Below are 25,644 nucleotides of genomic sequence, written 5' to 3'. Positions count from 1 at the left end.
TAAAATTTTCAATCACTTTTTATTTTTTAAGCAAAATCTCTAAAATTCGATAACTTTCAACCACCTAGGTGAAAGCTAAATGATTTTCAAGGCCTTGAATTGAGGTGTTCATTTCTCAGTGACTTTAGCTAACATTTACTGACCATGTGAACCTGCGATTAGTGTTGTTGACGCACGAGTGGAAAAATATGAACTAGAGCAAATTACGATATATGCTAATCTTTCAATATATCAAAATTCTTACTTGCAAAAGGCTGTCATTTAGTCTGTTTAAAAAATTAACAGTTGCTACAATGTGCATGTGCCATTATAGAAAAATTCCAGTTGTTCCCCCGTTTTTGTCACAGGTATTTGTAAACTTATATTCTAAACATAGATTAAATTCTTAAAAATGCAAAAAATACAGGGCAAACAATTTCATATAGTTTTATTAAGATCTCGACATGCAGTACAGGACCGTTATTGGCATCAGTGACCACTGCTAATATCCTGACTAGCACTTCACAGGGTAAAATATATTTTATTTCTATGTTAGCCGATTGAGAATTGGGAAACTTGAATTTTGTGTGTGCATGTTGTGTGAATCTTTAAGTCATGAAATTCATTCAAAAAATCGTGAAGGTTGGCAAGTCTGCAAATGTGGAACACAAAAACCAAAAAACAAGGAATAATTTAAAGAGTTTTTAGACTTGCAATTGAATATGGAGTAAATATACAAAATGTTGATTTCAATCACCATAAAATTTACATTAAAAATTTCAAAATTTATACAAAACCCATAAATTAACCAAATTATGAAAACCATTAACTTCTCCATGATGAAAGTTCAATTTTTTTTCTGTTCAACTGAAAATGCACAATAGCATCGGACTGAAATGCATACAGATTCAATACATTTAAATACAAGAATATATCAAACACAAGAAAATACAAGAGACGTCAAAGAAGTCTGTTAATGACAATATAATACAGGCATAAATGTGTATATAAAAAGCTGTATGTACAACATCTGCTGAAGAGCATCACAGCAAGCCGGCAGTCCTCTCCCCATTTTAGATAGCATCTATATCAATCTCATCTTCTTCCTCACTCTGCTGTGTGTTACTAGCTGGTGCAGTGGAAGCAACAGTTGGGTTTGGCACGGTCTGTGTTCCAACCTTGCCTGTTGTAGAAAATGCCACCTACAAAAGATTGAGTCTGATCTAAGCAAAATACCAATACAATAGAAAGTGTCCTATGCTACTAGTAAAAAAAAACTAAGTTTGACAATAAGCTCAAGTGGGCCAGATACCCTCACTTCAGCTTACACAACCCAGAAGCAATTAATAAAGGACTAGGAGTGAAATGCTTTGTCAATATTTTGATGCAACTCTCCTTGTTGTTGTTGTTGTTGGGTTTAACACCATTTTTCAGCACATGATAGGCTATACATGGCAGCCAGTATTAATGGTGAAGGAAGAACCAGGGAAATCCCCACAAAGAACCACCGACCCTCGAGAAGCTACTGGCAAACTTTCTCACATACCCACATTGGCCGAATCCGAGACTCGAACCCACGCAGACAGGTGAGATGGCAGTGATCGGTAACGGAGAGTGCTTTAGACCACTCGGGGCACCGAAACTCTCCTTTTGCCATACTAATCCATATATCAACAAAAGAGGTGGAGAACCTATACACATCAATACTTACCCAATATAAAAGATACTTTAATATTCAGCAGTCAAATAAGTATCCAGTTCTTTAGTTTTTATTCTTTAAATTGAGAATTCATCTGAGAGATATCACAAGCACAGGCACTCATTTGTCAGTGAACTAACAAAAATCTATTGATAACACTTGCTTGTCTTTTGCGAATTAACACAAGATAATGTGGTTCGTAATGTCATACAGACCTTGCCAATTCCATGCCAAATTATCGTATCCCACCGGCATGTTCAGCATCAAGGAAACACTTCAAATATGCTCTACATGTATAATGAAGTACTTCACTGGTCATTTAATAACCAGGTTTATCTTGTTTTGTATTTGGTCTACTAAGGTCTAATTTGATGGCTACAATTCTACTGTCAAGCAGTAAAGTATGTTACACTGAATTCTGACTGGTGGTTATTATTGAAAAGAATATCAACTTTTAAATTCCACAAATGAAGCATAACATAAGGTTGGTGGACTTGAGACCGAAAATCCGAGCATTAATGCCAGAATCAAAGGCACTTAAAATCTTGAGAAGATCAGATATTACGGGTCAATCATCAAATTCTTGTAGGGGAATCCTACATTGGGTAGCTCATACAGAATTACTGGACAGACATTTAAATTTTACTTTGAAATTCAAACACCAGAATATTGTTGACTATGATAAAAAAAAGAACTAGAGACGATACAACACTATACTGACTACAGTACATGTCATTGCCTTCCATTTTGGATTCTCTGTCGGGACTCGAACTTGAATTTATTAGAACATTTCATTATTGAAACTTCTATAATTTAATTTGTGGATTATTTTAGGATTTGAATCTTAGAACCGTTAAGTTCTTATTTTTTCATTTTTGCGATGTTTTTCTCGTAAACTAAAATGTTAAATTTTTTCAAAGCTTGTTTTCTCTATTAATTTGAGTCTAAACATGTAACTAAGACAATATCTAAAGAAATGCACACAAAATTCCATCAAGTCATAAGCAAGCAACATACCAGTCTCTGAAACTCTATATTTTCCAAAATCAAATAGATAAGCAAGTCAAACCAGGGTCTCTCAGAACGGGACACCATTCCATGAACAGCACAAATACCCATATGGGCAGTGTCTGTAAGGATATTTGTTCTGCACGGAATATTCCACACTTTGAAAATGATCTCAGAGAAGACCACGCCCTGGAGGTTTTATCCCTGTTCTAAATTTTGGGTAGGTAGTTCATAATATTTACAGATACTGATATTTAGTGAATATCATGTAAACAAAATATAGTGTCAAAGACTTGGATGTATCAGCTGTTACAGGCTGTTTGAGTAACTATCTTGAACACACAGGTTAGTGATCACATGTTCGAAATAATTTTCAAATACTCTGGATTCTTAACTTCCAAGACTGAAGTGTGTGTGATTTAGATTTTTAACGTAGTTTTAACAATTTACCAGTTGTATCGCTATGATGTCCCACCCAGTCACATTATCTTGACACCAGGCCGACCAGTCCTAACACTAACCTCTTAATGCTGAGCACCTAGCGAGGCAGCTGTTAGAACCATTTTTAGAAGTCTTCGGTATGACTCGACTGGGGTTTGAACCCATGACTTCCCGAATCCAGTGTGGACACTCTAGCCACTAGGCCACCGAAACAGTCTTCCAAGACAGAAGCATAAAAAGTTGGTCAATCAAGATTTATGCCAGGCATTAACACCAGATTCAAAGGCACCTGAATTCATGAGAAGATCAGAAAATATCGGTCAGTCATCAAATTCATGAAGGGGAATCCAACATTTCTCATCATTTTCTTCTCATTCTCAGAACATATTTTTTTGGACCAACTATACATCAGCAGTCTTTTAATGAAAACTGGGTGTGATATGACAATCCATTCAGGAGCAGAAACAACTTTTAATTTGACACTTGTGGTGGCCATACTGGATGTCTGTAAAACACGATTTTTTATTCAGGACCAACTAGACCACAAGATGAATGCATTGCATGTCAGTTTCATGGCAATCAACCAAGCAGTTATGGATGGGTAGTTCATAACAATATCTGCTGATACTGATACTTAATTACTGAATATCATGTAAACAAAATATACCATCAAAGACTTGGATATATCACCTGTTACAGGCTGTTCAAGTAACTATCCTGAACACACAGGTTAGTAGCGATCACTGGTTCGAAATAATTTTCTAATACTTGGGATTCTTAACCTCCAAGATTGAAGTGTGTGTGATTTAGATTTCTAACGTAGCTTTAACAATTTTCCAGTCATATCGCTATGATGTCTGCAGTGTGACGTCTGCAGTGTGGCAGTTTAAAGTTGTGTCTAGCACTGGGGAATCATGCCGCAGACATGTAGCACGAGTCCCACAAAGTCACATTATCTTGACACCAAGCCGACAAGTCCTAACACTAACCTCTTAATGCTGAGCACCTAGCGAGGCATTTTTAAAAGTCTCTGGTATGACTTGGCTGGGGTTCGAACCCACGACGTCCTGAATCCAGGGTGGACACTAGCCACTAGGCCACCTGAGCAGTCTTCCAAGACAGAAGCATAAAAAGTTGGTCAAATCAAGATTTATGCCAGGCATTAACGCCAGATTCAAAGGCACCTAAATCCATGAGAAGATCAGAAAATATGGGTCAGTCATCAAATTCATGAAGGGGAATCCAACATTTCTCATCATTTTCTTCTCCTTCTCAGAACATATTTTTTGCCTAGAAGGTGGTTTGGGTGTAGCGGTAGGGGGTGTAAATCTACATTGAATTATGCAATCATCTAGACATCATAATAAGTCTACTAGTGAAAACCCCAAACGGCAATATTTCATTTCGTTCAGGAGAAGTAGCAATAACAATATTCTCAAAATGGCCACTTTGGTGACCATTCCTTATTCTAAACCAACTAGACATCAGCAGTCTTTTATGAAAACTGGATGTGATATGACAATCCATTCAGAAGTTTTAAGATGACACTTGTGGTGGCCATAGTGGATGTCTGTAAAACACCATTTTTTATTCAGGACCAACAAGACCACAAGGTGAATGCATTGCCTGTCAGTTTCACGGCCATCTTCAAAGTAGTTTTGGATGGGTAGTTGATCAAAATATCTGCAGATACAGATATTTAATTAGTGAATATCATGTAAACAAAATATCCCATCAAAGACTTGGATATATCACCTGTTACAGGCTATTCAAGTTAACTATCCTGAACGCACAGGTTAGTGATCACTGGTTCAAAATAATTTTCAAATACTCTGGATTCTTAAACCTCTAAGACTGAAGCATAAAAAGTATGTCAATTCAAGATATCTTCCAAACATTAATGCCAAATTCAAAGGCACCTAAATCCATGAGAAGATCAGAAAATATGGGTCAGTCATCAAATTCATGAAGGGGAATCCAACATTTCTCATCATTTTCTTCTCAATGTCACAACACAAGTTTTGTCTAGGTGTTTTGGGGATAGTGGTAGGGGTGTAAATCTACCTTGAATTATGCAATCATCTAGACATCATAATAAGTCTACTAGTGAAAACCCCATGGCAATATTTCATTTCATTCAGCAGAAGTAACAATAACAAGATTCTCAAAATGGCCACTTTGGTGACCATTAATTATTTTGGACCAACTATACATCAGCAGTCTTTAATGAAAACTGGGTGTGATATGACAATCCATTCAGGAGTTTTAAGATGACACTTGTGGTGGCCATACTGGATGTTTATAAAACACTATTTTTATTCAGGACCAACTAGACCACAAGGTGAAGGCATTGCCTGTCAGTTTCATGGCAATCCTCCAAGTAGTTTAGGAGGCACTGTGATCAAGTGCTAAAGGAAGGACTATTGGATATTTGCACGATTGTTATTTTGGACCAACTAGATACAAGAAACCCCATTTCAACAGAACTTTCTGCTCAGGTGAAGTAATGACAAGATTTCACTATGGCTGCTGTGGAAACCAAACTGGGCATCTGATTTGCACCATTTTCCTTTTGGGCAAACCGGACCTAAGAAGTCTTTTTGGTAATACCCCACAATGACATGCCCATTCAAGAGGAACAGCAGTCACAAGATTTTCAAGTAGGTCACAGAGGCAGTGATACTGGATTGTCCTATGAAACCATCTTCATTCAGGACCAACTAGATCATGGGACAAGTGTGTGTATAAAGTTTCACTGCATTCCTCAGAGTAATTTTGATTCAGCAATATTGACAAACTTAGGACAATGGATGGATAGACGACAGACCATCTCAAAACTATGACCAGTATAGCCCCCCAAAATAATAATTATAAAAAAGATGACAATACTAGTATTAAAGGCAATACCTCGACCTCCTCCTCCTCATCCTCCTCACTACTTTCATCCTCCTCTGCGGTCTCTAGCCACTTTATGAAGAGAGCTGCCTTTTCACGGATCTCCTGTGCAATATCTTTAGGCACATACCTCTTGGACACCTGTAAAATAGGTAACCAATACAGTTCCTATAAAAAAACTTTCTTTTTAAAAAGAATCAAGGTTTCTATGTGTGCAATCCAAATCAATCGACTCCAAAATTATATTATCTGAACATTTAGTAGCAGCCAACAACTAAATGGGTTACTAAATGTTGAACTAAATATACTTTCATGGTACACTATTGCAATTGCAAATATTTTTTTTATATACTACTGCCCTCATCCTATCACCATTAAACCTGTCACAAGCAAATTTTTTTTTTTTTTTAAGAATGGCCATCATGAACACGTCTGACTATTATATTTACTCTAAACACAGAGTCTCTGAACCCACTCTGTGAAAACCAGATAACATTTTCACAAGATTTTACAAATATCCAGTATGTAGTTTTAATGGTAAATCAATGGAAGAAAAAAAAAAAGATGTCAACACAAGGTTGTTGTTGTTGCTGTAGGGTTTTAATGCCATTTTTCAGCACACGTTAGGCTATACATGGCGGCCAGTATTAATGGTGGAGGAAGAACCCAGGTAAACCCTGGAAAGAACCATTGAGTCACAAGACTGTTAACACAAGGTATCAGGACATAATACTTTCATGAAAGATGCTGGCAATACAAGAAAATATTCAAAATTGATGCAAAAATTACCAATATACTCCTGAAAAGTTTATTCTTGATGAATCCAGGTCTTTCCCATAAAACAATGCAAGGCCCCAATTCCTAACCACTGACTCCATCATGACATGACCCAAACTGAATGCTTTTCAATACAAAGTGTAAATAAAACTTATCACACGAGTAAAGGTATCTCATATGGGTCTTTGGATATCTGCAATAAAAATGCTGCTCAGGTGAAACAGTCTGGTCACAACAAGGACACCTAAGAAAGTTCACAAAGATATCTCAAAAGATAGGAATAAAAATAAGCAACCAAACTCCAGTATATGCCCTACCATATATACTTGTGCTGGGAGATGTGGTGAAATGTCAGCGTGGAATCAAATTGAAATTTACCTTCTTTCCCCATTCTATGATGACCTCTTCATCAAGAATATCATTGTCATACAATTCCTTCAGGATATGGGGGATCTTGGGCATCAGTGATTTGTGAACCTTGCCAACCAGTTGCTCAAATCCACCAAGCAGGTACTTTTGTGCCTTTTGGTGTCCATGGCAGAACTACAAAAAGGAAGTTATCAGATCAAGTCCCTTATATGCCTGTTAACAGAAAAGGTCTGTACAATGATCAGCTATGTTATAATAAAAATGAGATGTATTTATGGCTTTCAAAATCTTATATAATGCACAAAAAAACTCCCAAAAGATCACTACATATCAAATTCACCAAGGCTCTGTTCCTCACCTACCATGGAGACATCACCAAAGATAACTGAACAGTGACCTTGAGCTTGATAAGACGTGTGATACCAAAAGCCATCAAATTGAGAAGCATAATGTACAATGATTCATCTCTGTATTAAACAGCTTTCACAATATAAAACAAGAATAAATATCAAAATATTGATCTGTGACATTGATTCAAGGATAACATCCAATGCAACACATCTTCTATTGACATTATACCAAAATCACACATGCCAACCAATGTCGAGGAAAAAGTGTAATCCACATGTGATAAAAATTCAATGAGGATATGTACAAAATGATTTATTTATCCCTCTGGACTTTTAACATCAATTATTTCTTTAAGTTTTCATATATAACACTTTGAGTATAAAAAGCAGCAGACTCTCATATTGCACTTTGTACCAGCTGAGACTATGAATGTTTTGCACACAAGTAGAGCACTAAATGCTGGATTAAAACAGAGCCTGCATCTAAATTCAGTTTTCTTTTTGTGAACAATACTGAGCAATCTCTCAGCATTAGAATGGTAAAGAACCAATATTCCTTCATAAACTGAAAAAGAGGACATTTATATATTCCAGTCATTGGGTCTTTTAGCTGGGAAATAAGATGACAAATAAATCAACCCTGTCCACATGAAGTAATGAAGTACATTGTCAGGTAGAGTGCCAACCTGATACTTCAGATCTCTTCCTTCTAATTTATCAGAAGCTTTTCCTGTTGTATGGTGCATCATATGACAGAGACAACCTGATATGAACAATGATGGAGACATTTTTTCAAATACAGAATACAACTTTTTTTCCATCATAATCACTACTCCTGTCTCTTGCAATACTAAAGAGCAAATTTTCATGGCTTCTGCAATTTTAAGTGAAGTATCTTCTGCTAAATACCGAACAATATTAGATGATTTTGTTCTTGCACATGCATATTTTCTGCAATTTTGTTATCAGGAAACATCTGTTCTTCTAATTTATCAGCAACTTTTCCTGCAACATGGTGCATCATATGACAGACAACCTGATATGTACAATGAAAGACATTTTCCAAAATACAGAATGCAACTCCTTTATGAATTCCAATAACTGATGCCAAATCAGCTGAAAACCCAAATACAATTATGCCAACTTAAGTTTATTCAACGTATTATCAAGCAAATAAAAAATGTGTTCTCCAGTGGAATCTACTGTTAATTCTGGTAATGAAATTACAGCACTCTGACTTTGCCCTTTTCATTGTCAAAGTCTCTTACACAGACTGGGTACACCCATTTGTCATCATAATCACTACTCCTGTCTGTTGCAATACTAAACGGACCAATTTTCATGGCTTATGCAATTTTAGGTGAAGTATCTTCTGCTAAACACCTAACAATATTAGATGATTTTGTTCTTGCATATACATATTTTCTGCAATCTTGGAATCAGGAAACATCCGTCTGAACAAAGGGCCAATGTAGTCTTCTACTGCTAGAGGTTGTCTGTTTTATTAAGAACTCGGTAGATAACGCATCTGCATTTATAAAATTCGTGTCCACAATTAAGTTCTGTATAAAAAGAAGTTTCCTCAGTACTGAAGTTAGTAAACAAGCTAATTCATGGTTTCTTGTTTTACCACCATGACCAATATTAAAATACATTTCATGCAGCCTGCAAGGGGAATGAAGAACCCTAGAATGGATTGCTGTATTGTGTAATTCATGTATTCATCTCTGAATCGGTTTTCCATCGTTTCCTAATCCATCTGTGAAATTATTTGAAAAATATTTTTGCTCTAACACAGACTAAAATAAATCTGACGACTTTTAGCACCAAATACCTACAGACTGGTTCTGTTCTGAATTAGAACAAAGAATCTGCAAGCAAGGATTAAAAGTTAGAAAACCAGCCTATTCTCTCCTAACTGAGCAATACAGCTGCTATAAACAGAAACTGAGGTCAAAAGTCTGAAGTAGAAACCAGCATGTTTCTTGCAGGGCAACTGTTATAAATAGAACATAATACTGTTAGGAAGGTGCATGCAAGTCTTTGGACAATCGTACTCTTATGTCATAGTTACATAAAAGCAGTCTTTTCTAGAATACGGTCTGCGGGATTAATGGGATGTTAATAAAAACGAGAAAACAAATTGTCAACTTTTTTGGAGGAGGATATATCGAAAATGTGTAATCCGAATACAGTTACGCGTAGTGCATAGTTTGGTGGAAAAAAAGGCATAATTATTAAGCCAAAAGCGTAATGGTTGACATGTATGTGATATGCCAGTGAGCTATTTTTGAGGTTTTGGCAAATGTTTCTTTAGCCTTCCTTTTTGTCACCACTGCCTTTTTTTTGCTCAAGGTGCAATCGTTTCTTTTTCTTCTCTATGAAAGCCTTTTTCCTTTCAAGCTGATGCATGTATTGGCAACATGCAGTGCGCATATTCCGACAGAGGGCTACATAGGTTCTCTCCTACAAGAAATCTTTCTTCTTATTGTAATCAAATGCACTTTTTCCAGATGCCTTCTGAGCTTCAATTTTTCTGTAAGCAGCTTCTTTTGTAGGTGCTGTTCCAAACCATGTTTACCGTAATGCTGATCTTTCTTGCAGAGGTCTAGCATTCAGTTTTCTTATAAAATGACGAACTAAATTGGCATCAACTGTTCGCTCCAGCCATTCCCATTAAGTTATTTAAATCTTTATAAAAACTTTTTGTATCATGCTTTCTCTCAACAACCCAGGACGCCATGTTTTGCAAACATGCTTCTTTCCATTGCTATCAGTTTCCATTACATGAAAGATTCATTAGATGAATTTAAACCTTTGACCAATCAGAGTACTCTTTACTGGAGTCCTGTGCTTATTAATAATTTACAAGGGCCATTGTGGAATGGGACTGGAGAAAATTCATGTTTGTGATAAATCATTTTATGGTTCAGACTTTTTATGACGACTGCACTGTCAACTTTGATGGTGGATCTTTATCATCTGTACAAACTTAAAAAGGTCTTTATGCCAAGATACTTTTTGCCTACTTTGGTTTATGTAGGTGTAGTGGTAGTGGTTTAAATGGTTGAAACTAACAAATGCATAACACACACCAGGTGCAGAAACATACTACAAGCCCTCTCAGCCTTTATAGCCAGATAAGCCAAACAGGAGTATTAAGGCAGAATGCGAAACATTTTGTCTTGTTCTTTGACAACAACACCCTTCCCCAATTAAGAACCTATAACAAGTTAGATCTACCCTCAGAAGCAACACTCTATGCTGTTTAATCTGCTGTAGACACTTCTCATCAAATAGCAGCTCCACCAGGACCAGTGTGCATTTGTCCTTTATCTCCAGTCTCTCTGCTTCTGTCAATATATCCTTGTCTGCCCCAGCCATACTCCCGCTGTCACGCTTGGTCTGAAAACATCAAAGTATTATTATAAGAGCCAACAAAATTGAATTCATGACAAAATTGAAGGTAGGTCATAGGGACATTTTGTACAAACATACATCCTAAGATTTTCCAAAGAGCTAACAAAATGGAATTCATGTTTCGTATTCAAATTCGTTTGAATTTCCCAACTTGCACAGACACCTGAAAATAAAACCAAAATCAATGAGCTGGAGTTGCAATATGTTATCATTTATTCCTCTTGTAAATTCTAAACTCTATACAGTAAACACTCACCTGACATGTTTTCACTACTGATTATATTGTTACAAAAATACCCAAAGATAGTAAAAGAACACAAGAGCTCATGAACACACGAGTGTTTTCTTGTGTTAGACACTAACAGCTTCTTGTTCTTTAAATCCCATTGATACGACATTTCCTTATCTCATATGATGGGATATTAACCCATCTAGACCCATCTAGATACTTGAAAACAAAGGCTTGGTACAAATGTATAATTATTCACATAAAGTAAAAATTGGGATTTACCAAGGTCTTTTAAATATAAAACTTTACAAGTAATTGGGTTTCTGCCCAAATATTCTTGAAAAATAATTTGGAAATGAACTTTATGATGCAACAGCGATCTTGTTAAAATTAATAAAGGATGAAGACTCGTGTACAAAAATATATGAAAAGTGAACATAACTAGATTTCTATCTTCATTATATAACCCAACTATAAAAATCTGCATTCGATCTATTACGTCCTTTCAAATGTCATGAAATTCATTGTGCAAAGTAAACTTACAAGTCAATCAAGCACTGCAACTAAAATTGACAAAAACAGATGAAACAATGACTTCAACATGCTTAACAAAAAGCATCAAACCAAATTTAGTAGGTCATCCCAAGTTTCTGAGCAAAAATGAACTTGCATGGAAAAAGTAAACAAACAAGGTTTTAAAATAGTTTTTACAATGAAGAGAAAATGTTAGAACTAAATTTGACATGCATGTTCATAACATAATACTCAATATCAAATTTGCCAAACTCTGAAAATCAAAACAGGGACCTCAAAATATAGTTCTCTTCAGCAGAGAAAGTAAAACTAGAATTGGATCTTTACCTTCACAAAGTTGTAGAAAATATCCATTCTCTGATTTTCTGTCTTCTCCAAGTCATCACTCAGAGCCATGCTTTTAGCTGCCCCACTAAGCTCATCCATACGTTGTTTCATATCATCCTCTGTAAGACCAACACCCCAGTCATCATCTTCATCTGACTTCTCAGGTGTCTGAAATATAAAAACTTCTATGTTAAAAAATTCATTCAAAAGATATCACCCGTTCAGGTCTTTATAATTACAGCTAGATAAACTTGGCACAAATGTTGCCAGAATGGTAGTTGTCCCCCCTCCCCCCGATTGTTGAAAACATTCCACATCTCAAAAAACAAACAATCTGTGTACTGCACAGGTTCAAATTAAAACTGACATTCCTGGACAACAAAAAGACAGATGCTCAACCTACATCATACTATTGTCCTTTTTAAAGTTTGCAAACTCATTTACCATGTTGATACCAGTGTGAATGATGTCGATATTTGTGCAAAAAACACTTTGCTAAAATTTAATGAAAGAAGAAAAGCTTCTTCATATTATGTCAATACCAGTGGTGGTGCATCCATGTTAGCTCTCTGATCTGCCATCTTTTTCTCAATGCCAGACTCTGGGCTTCCATGTCCATTTTCCACCTTCCCATTCACCAGCTTTTTAGACTTCTTATCCTTATCTTTCTTTTCTTTCTTGCCCCCTTTAGTTGGGGTAGCAGTCATTTGATCCTGTAAATAAAAACCACAGTAAAATTAATCAACACAACCATCCTCTACATAACGCCACCCACAGACGAGGAAAAAGTATAATCCAAGTGGACAAAAAGAGTAATCTGGGCAGAAAAAGAGTAATCCACATATAACATGATAAAAATTCAATGAGCATATCTACAAAATGATTTATTTATCCCTCTGGACTTTTAACATCAATTACTGCTTCAAGTTTTTGTATATAACAATTTGAGCTTTAAAAAGCAACAGACTTGCACATTGCATTTCAAAACACTTTGTACCAGCTGAAACTTTTGCACACCAGTAGAGCAATAAGTGCTGGGTTATTACAGAGCCTGGATCTAAATTCAGTTTTACTTTTGTTAACAATGCTGAACAATCTCTCAATCAGCATTAGAATGGTAAAGAACCAATATTCCTTTCAACTGACAAAGAGGAGGAAATTTATATCTTCCAGTTATTGGGTCTTTTAGCTGGCAAATAAGATGGAAAAATCATCTCTGTCCCCATGAAGTGCATTGTCAAGTAGAGTGCCAACTTGATACTTTAGGAGTTCTAATTTATCAGCAGCCTTTCCTGCTGCATTGTGCATCATACGACAGAGACAACCTGATATGAACAATGATGGAGACATTTTTCAAAATATACAATGCAATTCCTTTATGAATTCCAGTTATCACTGATGCAGAATCAGCTGAAAACCCCATACAGTTCTGCAAACTTATATTTATTCAAAGCATTATCAAGCACAAAAAATTGTTTTCTCCAGTGGAATCTACTGTTAATTCTGGTAATGAAATTACAGCACTCTGACTTTGCCCTTTTCATGGTAAAAGTCTTACACAGATGGTTACAACTATTTGTCATCATAATCACTACTCCTGTCTGTTGCAATACTAAACAGACCAATTTTCATGGTTCTGCAATTTTAAGTGAAGTATCTTCTGCTAAACACCTAACAATATTAGATGATTTTGTTCTTGCACATGCATATTTTCTGCAACTTTGGAATCAGGAAACATTTGTTTGAACAAAGGACCAATGTAGTCTTCTACTGCTAGGGGTAGTCCTTGTTCTTTTATGAACTCGGTATATAACGCCTCTGCATTTATAAAATTCATGTCCACAAATTAGTTCTGCTGTAAAAAAAAGATGTCACCTTAGAATTGGAGTTGATAAAACTAACAAATTCAAGGTATCTTTGTTTTACAACCATGACCAATATTAAAATCCTTTCCACACAGCCTGCAAGGGGCATGAAGCTGCCCTAGAATGGAACGCTGACTTGTGTAATTCATGTATTCAGCTCTGAATTGGTTTCTCATCTTTTCTAATCCACGAGTGAAATTATCTGAAAAATATTTTTGCTCTAACACATGCATAGACTAGAATGAATGTGACAACTTTTAGCTCCAAATACCTACTGACTGGTTCTATACCAGATATGAATTAGAATCTGCAAGCGAAGATTGAATGTTAGAAAACCAGTCTCTTCTCTCCTAACTAAGCCATACAGCTGCTGTAAATAGAAACTGAGGTCAAAAGTTGGAAATAGGACAACTGCTATAAATAGAACATAACACTGTTAGGAAAGTGCATGTAAGTCTATGGACAAATGTATTCTTTTGTTGTAGTTACACAGAAGCAATCATTTCTAGAATACGGTCTGTGGGATTATTGGGATGTTAATAAAAATGAGAAAAGAAATTAATATTTTTTGGTGGGGGATATACCAAAAACACGTAATCTGAATACATTTACGTGCAAGGCATAATATAGTGGAAAAAAGCTTAAAGGTTGGCATGTATGATAACATAGTAGTCTTCAGTAGCCGTTTCAGATAAAACCATGTCATATTTTTCATCTATATGAACATTTTTCAAATTAGTTACCGAGGTGGCACTATTTTCTGCTAGGAACAAGCAGACATTAGAATTCTTTTGCTGAAAACCACATATCACTCCATCTTGTCAGGGGGATTGGTAAATACAAGATTTTAAAGACATTCATCATGGCAGCCATACTGGATGTATAACTGGCACCATTTTCATTTACGACCAATTAGATGACAATTTGTTTGGAGAAAACCCCACATTATTATAGTAATCCATTGAAGAGCAGAAATAATAATTTCAAGATGTTCACCGTGCTGGCCATACTGAAAGTCAGCTTGCACCTTTTTCATTTATTACTAACTACATACAGTAAAAGCTCCAATGATGAAAACCCTTTGTCAAAACAGGTTTCCATTTAAGAAAAGATAAAAACAAAATGTTCAACATAGCCACCATTTTCATTTAGGATCAACTTGACATCCTGTTAATCAAAACCCCTAGTTGATATTTACCCATCCATTCTGGCTGAGAAACAAGATTTTCTAGATAGTCAAATTGGCACCATTTTCATACAGGACCCAACAGAGATCACTAGAATTCTACTGGTGAAAATACCATGTCAATAGGACTTTCTATTCAGGAGAGCAGCAGCAACAGTTCCAAGATTTATGCAGTTTTATAGCCATATCAGATCTGCACCATTTTCACAATGGCATCCAGGATGTCCATGTAATACATGGTCAGTCGAGATAATAAAACTAGTGCAATGGTTAGGAATATGTTCACATAAAATATACAGTAAAAGAAAGTGCATAACTCTTGTGAAAATACCGCAAGTGCAATAACTGGTCAGCATGTACATCTAATTATGAGCATAATGTTCTACAACAACCATTATCACAAAATTCATCCAGTAGTAAGTGAAAACGGCTACAAATTTTACAAAATTCATGACAGCAAAAGATTCGTCAGTACGTACATCTTTAGATGACCATGGTAAGGACCAAGTTTCACATCAATCCATAAAATATGCAAGGCAAAAAGTTTTGTTCACAAGGTCATGTCTTGCACTGCAGTCAGCAGCAAGAGCAGTAATTGGTGATGAAAGCGATTTATCAATATAATGTGTGTACCTTAAATGATGACCAAATGCCATGGGAATAAAAAGATTGGATAGGAGTTGATTTCACAAGATTTAATGTACACTACAATAAAAATCAGGTGAAAGGTAAAATGGGGAATATTGAAGTGTGTACCGATTTGTCGATTTTCAAAAGATGGCCATTCTAAGTGTAACAGTATATATTCAGGGTTCAAAAAAATCAATCTGGACATGAGAAAATGCAAAAGCATACCTAACCCAGCAAAATATGAATTGCGCTAATGGAGATAAATACAACTGTTTGATTCCAGCATGAGCAGTGAGAAATTTATTTATAACAAAATCTGGGTCAGTTAAACATTCCGTGGCAAGGGTATTGTACTTGTCATGATGCATTACCTTACAGTTTCATGAAAGCCAGTACAACATTAACGTAAGGTGTGCCAAGAATCCTGGTCCAAATGCAAACACTTTCCCAAGGTGTAGGAACCATTAAACCCATTCCAAGCTATTGCCCTCGACATAGAAAAATGGTAGATAAAGAGTGACTTTACACCGTATATGCCTTTTTTGTGGTTGAATACACAGGACAAAAACAGATCAATGGAATGGATACAAAATCCAAGTTTAGAAAAGTGTATCCAGGAGTCTTGTCCACCCCCCAAGAACAAGGTACATTATCAAGTAAACATATTTCCAACTAATTCACACTTTTCCTAAAATAGACAATACTTGTACAAAAGTGAATATGCTTGAAAAAAAGCATTCAACTGTAATACTGTATTGTACTTACAACATCAGGTGGGTTTTTTAAGATGAAAGTAGTCAGCTTGTGCCTCATGTCCACATTTCCAGTATGTCCGCATGCAATGCAGCGTTGCTTAATCATCTCAGCTTTTGCATTGACAACCTAAGTCAACAGATAAAATGCAACTTTAAAAAAAAATCATATGCAATGAAGACAAAGATTATACCTACTACAATAACTGTCTTGTCTTATACAACAATGGCAATGACCTTGGAATCATTCAGAGCATGGATTTTTTTTCTTCACAGATTATATGTACAGTTTGGCAATTTAATCATTTGGCGTTTTAGCATTAACAGAAGGTTATTTAATGTTTCCATTCTTGTATTATTAAAACACTCAAAAGTCTTTGCACAATATTTAGGACAAAGTGGCTGGACTGGGACAAGATGGTATTTGTCAACGTGAACAAGTAAGATTTCTAATAGTCTCATTCACCATGTAAAACAATCTTGCCTCGTCTCACAACAACTGCTGATGCAGTGTATCTAAGTCAAACACTTCATTTGACCATTCTGCTTTCACTTTAGATGTTTCAGAACTTTTGGGATCTCCCAAGATAAAAAATAGACCAGAGAGAACTTACAATCAACCAAAGCCCACATTCCCATAGTAAGCAAAGCCAAATTAAGAAAACAATGGGCTATTTGAAAATTCAGGAGGCTGAGCAAATCTTTATATTACTTCTGGAGCAAATCAAACGCTATATTTCAAATGCTCATACAGAAGGCCTATTCAAAAATGAATTCAGTTTAACAATGTCCATTATACTAGTTATACAACTGTTCCAAGCTCATGCCAAGGAGATTCCTGGAACCATTACATGAACCAAGTACAGCACTTATTCTGAAAAGCAGACTCGCATCTATTGTTTTCACCAATACAATGAAATGTCAACATTGAAAAGCTGTCAAGACTTTACCGAATGTCAGATGTACAGATCAATAAGAACCTTTGTAGATTGTTTAAAGATGCTTAATTGATTGTATCACGTTTTTAACAATCCAGGGATACTGTGATAAAAATATAGCATCTTCAAGATAAGAAATTTGGACTCAGCTCATATACTGCTTGAAAGAAAGATTAAATATGCATATCCCACTGCCAAAATTTGAAAGATCTTTACATTGGGATATAAAAATCTAGAAGTATCATTAAATGGATAGCTAATGCAATGTTAATCTGTTTTGATGGATGTTAAACTTCAAGGAAAAACAGGTTATCTCTGCACTTGTCCAACATAGTTATGAATTTTCATAATCATTGTTGGCAGAGATCTCAATCAATGTACTGAGTGGGAACCATTTTTCATCTCATCACAATGACCTTGACCTGAGATTTTGAATCCCAAATCGGAGTTCTTAAGCCATGTATAAGCTGACCATAAATTTGCCAAATAGAAGTTCATGGACAAATCTTGTTATCATGTAGAACATAAATGGGTACAAGGAATAGATCGATAGCAGAACATGCCCAACTGCAGTATTATGAAATGGAATAAATGTATCTGAAAGAAACAAGCACTTTTTTAATCTTTAAATGATAATAAAATAGATCACTTTTATCAGTCTTTATCTAGCAATAACTTGAAAGTAATACTGCAACATGCTCCCAATACTTACCAGATTGGTCTCAGGGTTGGAACATTCTGGACAAAGGACAAATCTTTTGATGAAGCCATCAAGCAAATTTTGCAGTTTTGCAGCATCATGATTGCCATTGACAATGTAGCGATCATTTTTCAAATCAAACTGGGTCTGTGCACCAAGTTCACAACCAAAATACTTGGTTGGATCTGCAAAAAAGAAAAGCTACTTTTACTGGCAAAGAACGGGATACCAAAAGAAAGCTATCAAATTATTTTGAGAAATATTACCATTACAATGTTATAAGCTGATCTTGTTAGATGACACAAACTTGTTTTCTCTCATATTACTAATTAATAAGAGGCACCTGATAAAGCTCACAAGAGTAATCAAACAGAACAGCTGACCTTTGCACTAAACAGGCTCATGTTGAGGTTCAAAAATCTTTGGCATGATGGTAATAAAATTATCTACCAATATAAATTCTTACATAAGCAACTGTTATATAAATATTAAAGCTAACGACCAAAATTCAAAATGTACCCGACTCAAAATAGGTTCACAAACCATTTTGAGTTGGATGAGCAAATTTCATCCTGTTATGCCAGAACATAACTGTATCACCAAAACTTTCTATGAAGTAGAATTTATTTTAAATGGCCATATATAAATACTTTCTCAAAATAAGGTTGAATTATTATGCAGTCTACTGTTCAGAAATGAAACTACAAGGCAACACTCAGCCAATCAGTTGCAAAGTCATCTCAATATATGCAGATCATCAATGACAGAACACAACACAAAACCATCTAAACTTGTTTGCAAAGTCTAAAGCAAAATCAGATCTAAATTCATATACGAGAGTGGCAACAAGCTCAGCCAATCGGGAAAAAAACTACACCATTAATCCTGTATCTTCCTCATAAAATGTTAAATGGCAGCTTTCTACAACAGAAAATATTTCATAGAATATTTTGGAGTATTGCCAATAAAATACTTTCCAGGATATCTTCCAGAATGATTACTTCAATTACTTGCAACTACACCAAACGGAAAGAAATATTTTAGCAAAATGCGTTTTTTTGAAAATCTATACCAAATCACATTAACATTAGGAAATTACCAGTGCCTCAGACAAGCAGTGCATCTGAGTAATACAACTGTGTGTAATTTGGATTTTTAATGTTTTTTTTTAATTATAAAAAATTCAGTCATATCGCTATGATGTCAGCAGTGTGGCAGTTTATATTGATGTCTAGCACTGGGGCATCATGCTGCAGACATGTGGCACAACGTCCCACCCAGTCACATTATCCTGACACCAGGCCGACCAGTCCTAACACTAACCTCTTAATGCTGAGCATCTAGCGAGGCAGCTGTTAGTACCATTTTTTGAAATATTTGGTATGACTTGGCCGGGATCAAACCCACAACCTAACGAATCTGAGGCAGGCTCTCTAACCACTAAGCCACCGGAGTGGTGAGTAATATAGTTAAACAGTCTAATATCCAACTATTTCTTCCACTATGTATACAAATATGCAAGCATTTTTTATTCAATTTAAAGGATACCGTTTCTCTTAATGCTGGGCGTCAAGTGAGGCAGCTGTTAGTACCATTTTTTAAAGTCTCTGGTATGACTTGGCCAGGGATCGAACCCACAACCAATCTCCTAGAATCATATGCACGAATAAAAACCAACTGTCCATGATTATCATTTGAAAATGAAAATAGCAAATTATTATTGTAAAAATCTAATTACATTCAAATTTAATTTTAGGAATACTACTGTGTACATTTAATTTTTAATGTCTTCTCTCCATGATAATGTTATGCAGATCTGTATTGTGTGATTCACCTTGATCGGTAATCAAGAGCCTACCTGACCAGTGGCATTTATTTTTAACATAATACACAGCATATATTTATCAACAGATTAAATATTCAAGTCATTACTAATGGAGGAAAACATGTTTACTTGAGTCTGAAATGAAGAACAGGTGTTCCCCTTTCCTGATGTACTTGTTGTTTTACTACATTTTTATAACAAGACTTGATCTTGATTACAAATTGGGATAGTCTGGAAATGAATTTGATGGGACAATGACCCTCATCCCAGTTCTTGAAGCACGTCTTAAGGTTTTATATTAAGGTTATCAGTGAAATGTTCATACCTCCCTATACATCTGAAGTGGGATCAGTTTTTGTTGTATTTGGAAGGATTTATTTATTTCCATACTTCACTTAAGTTACAAAGTGCTTTTTAACATCTTCAGACTAAATCATTATATTGGAATTAAACTGAATTCATTCAAAGACATTTTGGATTACATCAATGGTTTGTATCAGAGTCTGTTGGCACATCAGCGTCTTCAATACTGGAATTTATTCAGATCACCACTGGAATTCCTTACAAACTATACATCTGGACTTGTATTGGAACTTTTTGGGCTATTTGGTGTTTTCTTCACAATACTGTACTTACTTTAAAAATTTCACTGTGTATTACCACTGATCAAAAGGAAACTATTGGCAAACTTTCTTACATACCCCCATGTGTGGACCCCAATACTCAAACCAATGGGAACTGAGGTGAGATTACTGATTAAGTCTTGGCAGCAAACAGTTCTTTCCTTTGTGAAGCCATGCTGCACAAATAAAAGCTGAACAAGCAGATGAAGCATGATTCCACAATGTCTCAAATTACATTTGAATTTCAAGCTAATGGAAATCATTTTTATTTTGTGAGCCAAACACTTCACAAGTCAGAATACAGGGATCTTATAACCAGCCATTTAAACACCCCAGACAGCACAACAGGTTGGTCAAGAGAGAGAGTCTATTTGTAGCTTGCCTATTGATCAAACCACGATGTTTAGTACGAGTCATCGGTGCCGAACTGCACAAAGTTATGACCCATGGATAGTGAATGTAGAACACACACATTCAAGCTGAATGTAGTAATCTCAAAGCAAATCCTGTATGATAACGGCTTCAGTAAGGTAAAAATTAACGGCTCAAACTTTCATCAGTTATGTTAAATGATTCATACATCAATGACTTGCGAACTCTGCAACCTTCCGTTGTAACTGAATGCCGTTTTATTGTTTTCTTTTCAAGTGCAAAATGAAAATGCAAGAACACTGTCCCAGTGGACTGCCAAACAGGGCAAAAATCTAGTTTTGACCAAAATCCTGATCAACAGTCAACAAAAGATTACTGTAGTATGCATATATCATATGCTCATGTAAGTTCATGCTGCTCGCACCTCAATATATCAATAAAACCTGAGTCTACTTTACATCTCACTTTATTTCATCTGTTACATAATTAGGCTCTCATAAACAGCAAAAAGAAAAAATGAAGACAACAAGCTTTGTAAAATTTAACAAATAATTTATTTTCATAGAAAAACAAGGTAAAAATAAAAAAGAGCATATGGTTATAAGAATAAAACCCAAAAATAACCAGTGAATAATCCAAGATTTAAAAATTACTAGCTCTAGTAATAAAATGTTCTAATGAATTAGAGTTAAGAGTCCCAATGAAATCTAAATGGAAGGCAATGACGTATGCTATAGCCAGTGTTGTCCTCATGTGTCAACAGTTCCTTGTTGAACCACAGAAAATAATAGGCCAGTTATTAATTCTGAATAAAATTTCCATAAATGTTCCGACTACTGTGCACTTCCGGTAAAACCAGAATTTCGCAATAGAGGCTAATTACATTCTTAAGTCACATACACCCAGTGCGACCTTGATTTCACCCTACAAATCCCACGATAATTTAATAAAAACAAAAAAACGCTTACTTCAATTCTTACAAATTCTGTATCAAGGTCAGCATTAAGATACAAAGTTCTAATATTAGGCGTTTACAAAACAACAGTTCGGTCAAACTAATTTCTGGAAAATGTCAAATTCCAGTAAACAAAGTTACATTATAACATGTAATGGAATAAAATAAAAAAAAATTAAAACAAACAAACAATTAAATCAAATATACATAACAAATCTTAAGGAGTGCTAGGAGTGCATTTAACTTAACCAATAATAAATTTAAATATCTTGTGATTGAAATTCAGATGCACTGCACTGTGCTCAAGCTGAGAGCATTTCCATGTCAGTTGTGTGAATGCATTTGCAATTATTGTCATTATTTTCCTTATTGTATCCATTTATTGTATGTGTGATTAGCAATTTTACAGCATTGTGGGTCTCCAAATTTGGAATTTCCAGATAAAAAAACCTACTTCATGTAAAGAATTGTATAAAGTCTGGTTTCAGTCAAGTTCTTCATAAGTTACTGACTGGAAAAGGAAATTCACAATAGATCTGAAAGTACCAATATGCCCCACCCTCACCTCATTGTGGTACACACAAAAGAAAAGAGCTTTGAAGTACATTAGAATTTCATAGGAAGGATTTCTCTGTAAATGAACTTACACATTGGCGGCCTTGATAATGCCTTTGCCACATCTTGCATGTTTACAATTACTGTTTTGATGCCATTTCCTTTGCCTTCCACCTAAAAAAATGAACAAATTGTCAAACATGAGAAGCAATGCATCACCCTATCCCCAATGGTAATGTGAAACTGGACATAACCTTCAGCTGCAAGTTATAGAGACCTAAAAAACATATTTTAAATTGTCTCTCAAAGGGACACTATTCAATTTCGGAAGTAAATCTTGCTTGTAGTTTGCTATCCCATAAAGTGATCAGTTAAATATACCCCCATAAATATTTAAGTTTGACAATGATGGATTCACCAAAATATTAACTGAAGAAAAAAAGAGCAAGCATTTTGAAGCTTCGTCGACTGGGAAAGAAACAAATCCAGACCTGACATGTTAGCATGTTCAAGACTACAGGCATATCAACAAAATCCATACTATAACTTCTAATGAATTCCACTGGAACTTAATAGGCCATTTTCACTATGAAAATAAAGCTCTTGGATCATCTTGCAAAATCTAAAAATTCCAAAATGAGGCAATCACTGCTACAAGAATTACTAGCAATCAAAATGTCCGAAGTATATAGATTATAGCATAGAGGACTTAATTTTTAACCATCAAACCAAAAAAATCATAAAATCTGAAAAATGGTGTATAATGTACCTATGCCCTGATCTGCTGGGGAAAGGATGCCCCCCAGTTAAGAACGGATGCAAGTGTGTGATGTTGACATTTAACAATCTATTATGTCGCTCTGAAAACGCTGAACATAATGAATATTTAATTTTGTAAAATCAGAAATGAATTTCCATCAGATCTACGACAAGCAGAGAAAATGAAAACAGTTATAAAAGGAACACATCTTTTACAAAACAAAATGCATTTGCATTTTTCACTCAAAGTCAGTAGTTTCAGCATGCCAAAGACAGATTTGACGTACATTTATCCCTTATATTCAACCTAGCCATTGAAATGTTCAATTTCCCCATGTAAATGTCTAAGTCTTATGAACAGTAATATAACTGCAGATGTAAAATAGAAATATGAGGTATTTATTATTACTCTGGGACGTTATGTTTATCATTTATAGGTGTACAAGTCTGTGTGTGTGTGTGTGTGATTTGGATTTTAATGTAGCTTTAAAAAAGTTTCAGTCATATCGCTACGATGTCTGCAGTGTGACAGTTTATAGTGATGTCTAGCACTGTGGCATCATGTAGCACGATGTCCCACCCAGTCACATTATCTTAACACTAACCTCGTAATGCTGAGCACCAAGTGATGCCTCTGTTTGTACTATTTATATTCTTTGGTATGACTCGGCCGGGGATCAAACCCATGACCTCCCACATCTGAGGCAGATGCTCTAACCACTAGGTCACCAGAGCAGTGTCTTTAATTGGCACTATTTAAACTGCCCAAGAGAAAGTTTTACATCAGCTCCATCATGACTGTTTACCATGTATACATGCTACATGTAATGGGCAAATATGGAGTGTTTTTTGATTTCTATTTTTGAAGATTACTGAAAATTGTGTTTTCTCAAAACAAGACCTTGTCAGAGTTTAGGAGTACAAAAATAAGAGGGGCCTTGAGTGTCTGGCTATAATGTTTGTTGAGCACTGTCCAGCCTTGTTCAAAATATATTTATGTTCGGTTATTATTGCTTCCAAATGTTCAGTTTCTGGTAACATCAAGAATGGCCACAAAAGTTACATATGATCCAAGCTACATCCACAACTAACAATATTATTTCAACTTTCAAAACAAAACATTCTGCTGCTTGAAGCATAAAGTTGAATTTTAAATTTCAGATTTACCCCCCTCCAAAAAAAATTGTCTTAATTTGTGACAATATGCTGTGGTTGATTGGTCCTCTTTAAACAATCGGTACTCCTGCCAGCCATGGGCCAAGATCTTAATTCACACACACACACACACAACTTGAGTAAAGCTGTGTACATCTCAAAATATTCCTGCAGGAACAACTATTCTTAATAAGAATTACCTTTGCTATGATTCTAGGCATCTTGTAGCGGTAGAACTGGTCCGAAACATCACTGTTGACATTGATGCTAGCCATGTTGGGATTTGTAACCCGGTCCAAAATTTATGCCTCGTTGAAATATTACAACCTTCTATCATAGGGTAATCATATGGCTGTAATAAATTCATAAAAGTTCTTGTGGATATACCACAACTTTTTTCTCTTTGGGGCGTAATGGTGATAGCTTGCCGCAGCAATGGCCCTGAAACAAAAAAATGATATGTGAAGCTACAAACTACTCAAAGGTTTTTTAAAAGCATGTTTGATAATTAGGCAAAACTAGTTGATCTTTTATGAAAATGCAGGTTTATAAAAAATAAATATCGTACGAAACTAATCTGATTAAAAAAATTTAACAATGCAACGTGTGGAGACTGAAAATACAACTCCATATGCAAGAATGCTTAAAATTTGGGACCCATGCCAAAAAACATAGAAAGTCATTTATGTACCCTTCCTTAAAATCCATACAAATATATCCTAATCTTATTTCGATAACAAAATAAAAAGACTATTGTACCTAATGGACAAAATAAAATAAAATGCGACCATATTGTCCATAAAGAACCACGTGCTTATTTCGCAGACGTGGCTCTAATTTTAAGACAGAGATATCTAAACTAACCTTGAGTTCGACCTTCACCGTTCAAACAATTATTAGAATTTTTCTTTACAAAACATGAAAAATATATTCAACAATTACTTTCAATAGTTTCCTTACCGTATGAACAAAACAACTTCATATAACTGATGAACACGGAAAATAATGACGGAAATACTAATTGCCAACGTATGGCGCGCTGGTATCTCGTTCAATATGCTCGAGAGCAGAACTTCTGCTGATCGCTTTCTAAACACCAGAATCTGAAATGTAAAAAATAAAACTGCAATTAAATATTTAGTGTATCAATATAAAACAATATATTAACAAGGTATTAAGAATTCATCTAAATACGTCTGTTTTCAAGCCCACTCCGCCCAGCTCACCCTTCCTTAATTCTGGCTGGTAACCTTATGCGACTAGGACCCGGATAATGAAATGATTGTCTTAAACATCGCGTG

General features: G+C 35.4%; 1 protein-coding gene across 2 annotated transcripts; it reads right to left on the bottom strand.

The window, feature by feature from the left end:
• LOC149805768 (eukaryotic translation initiation factor 5-like) lies at nt 1-25,627 on the bottom strand. Of its 2 annotated transcripts, none has more exons than XM_089950451.1 (12): nt 25,570-25,627; nt 25,304-25,446; nt 24,544-24,784; nt 22,522-22,603; nt 18,112-18,284; nt 16,475-16,591; nt 12,571-12,741; nt 12,029-12,196; nt 10,762-10,923; nt 7,178-7,342; nt 6,035-6,163; nt 1-1,181 (listed from the first exon to the last, which is right to left on the bottom strand). In XM_089950451.1, exons 3-12 carry the CDS (start codon nt 24,616-24,618, stop codon nt 1,053-1,055), a joined length of 1,371 nt encoding a protein of 456 aa, XP_089806577.1. In that variant the 5' UTR covers nt 24,619-24,784; nt 25,304-25,446; nt 25,570-25,627; the 3' UTR covers nt 1-1,052. The 2 variants fall into 2 exon arrangements, with proteins under 2 accessions (XP_089806577.1, XP_089806578.1); XM_089950452.1 differs by lacking the exon at nt 25,570-25,627 and adding an exon at nt 25,538-25,567.
• Between the last annotated feature and the right edge of the window lie 17 nt (nt 25,628-25,644).

Source organism: Sinohyriopsis cumingii, chromosome 2 (assembly GCF_028554795.1).
Source record: "Sinohyriopsis cumingii isolate HCF-2022 chromosome 2, ASM2855479v2, whole genome shotgun sequence".
In the NCBI taxonomy this organism is placed as follows: domain Eukaryota; kingdom Metazoa; phylum Mollusca; class Bivalvia; order Unionida; family Unionidae; genus Sinohyriopsis; species Sinohyriopsis cumingii.
Note: the sequence above shows the minus strand (reverse complement) of the source record. Positions and strands in the feature narration are given on the sequence as shown.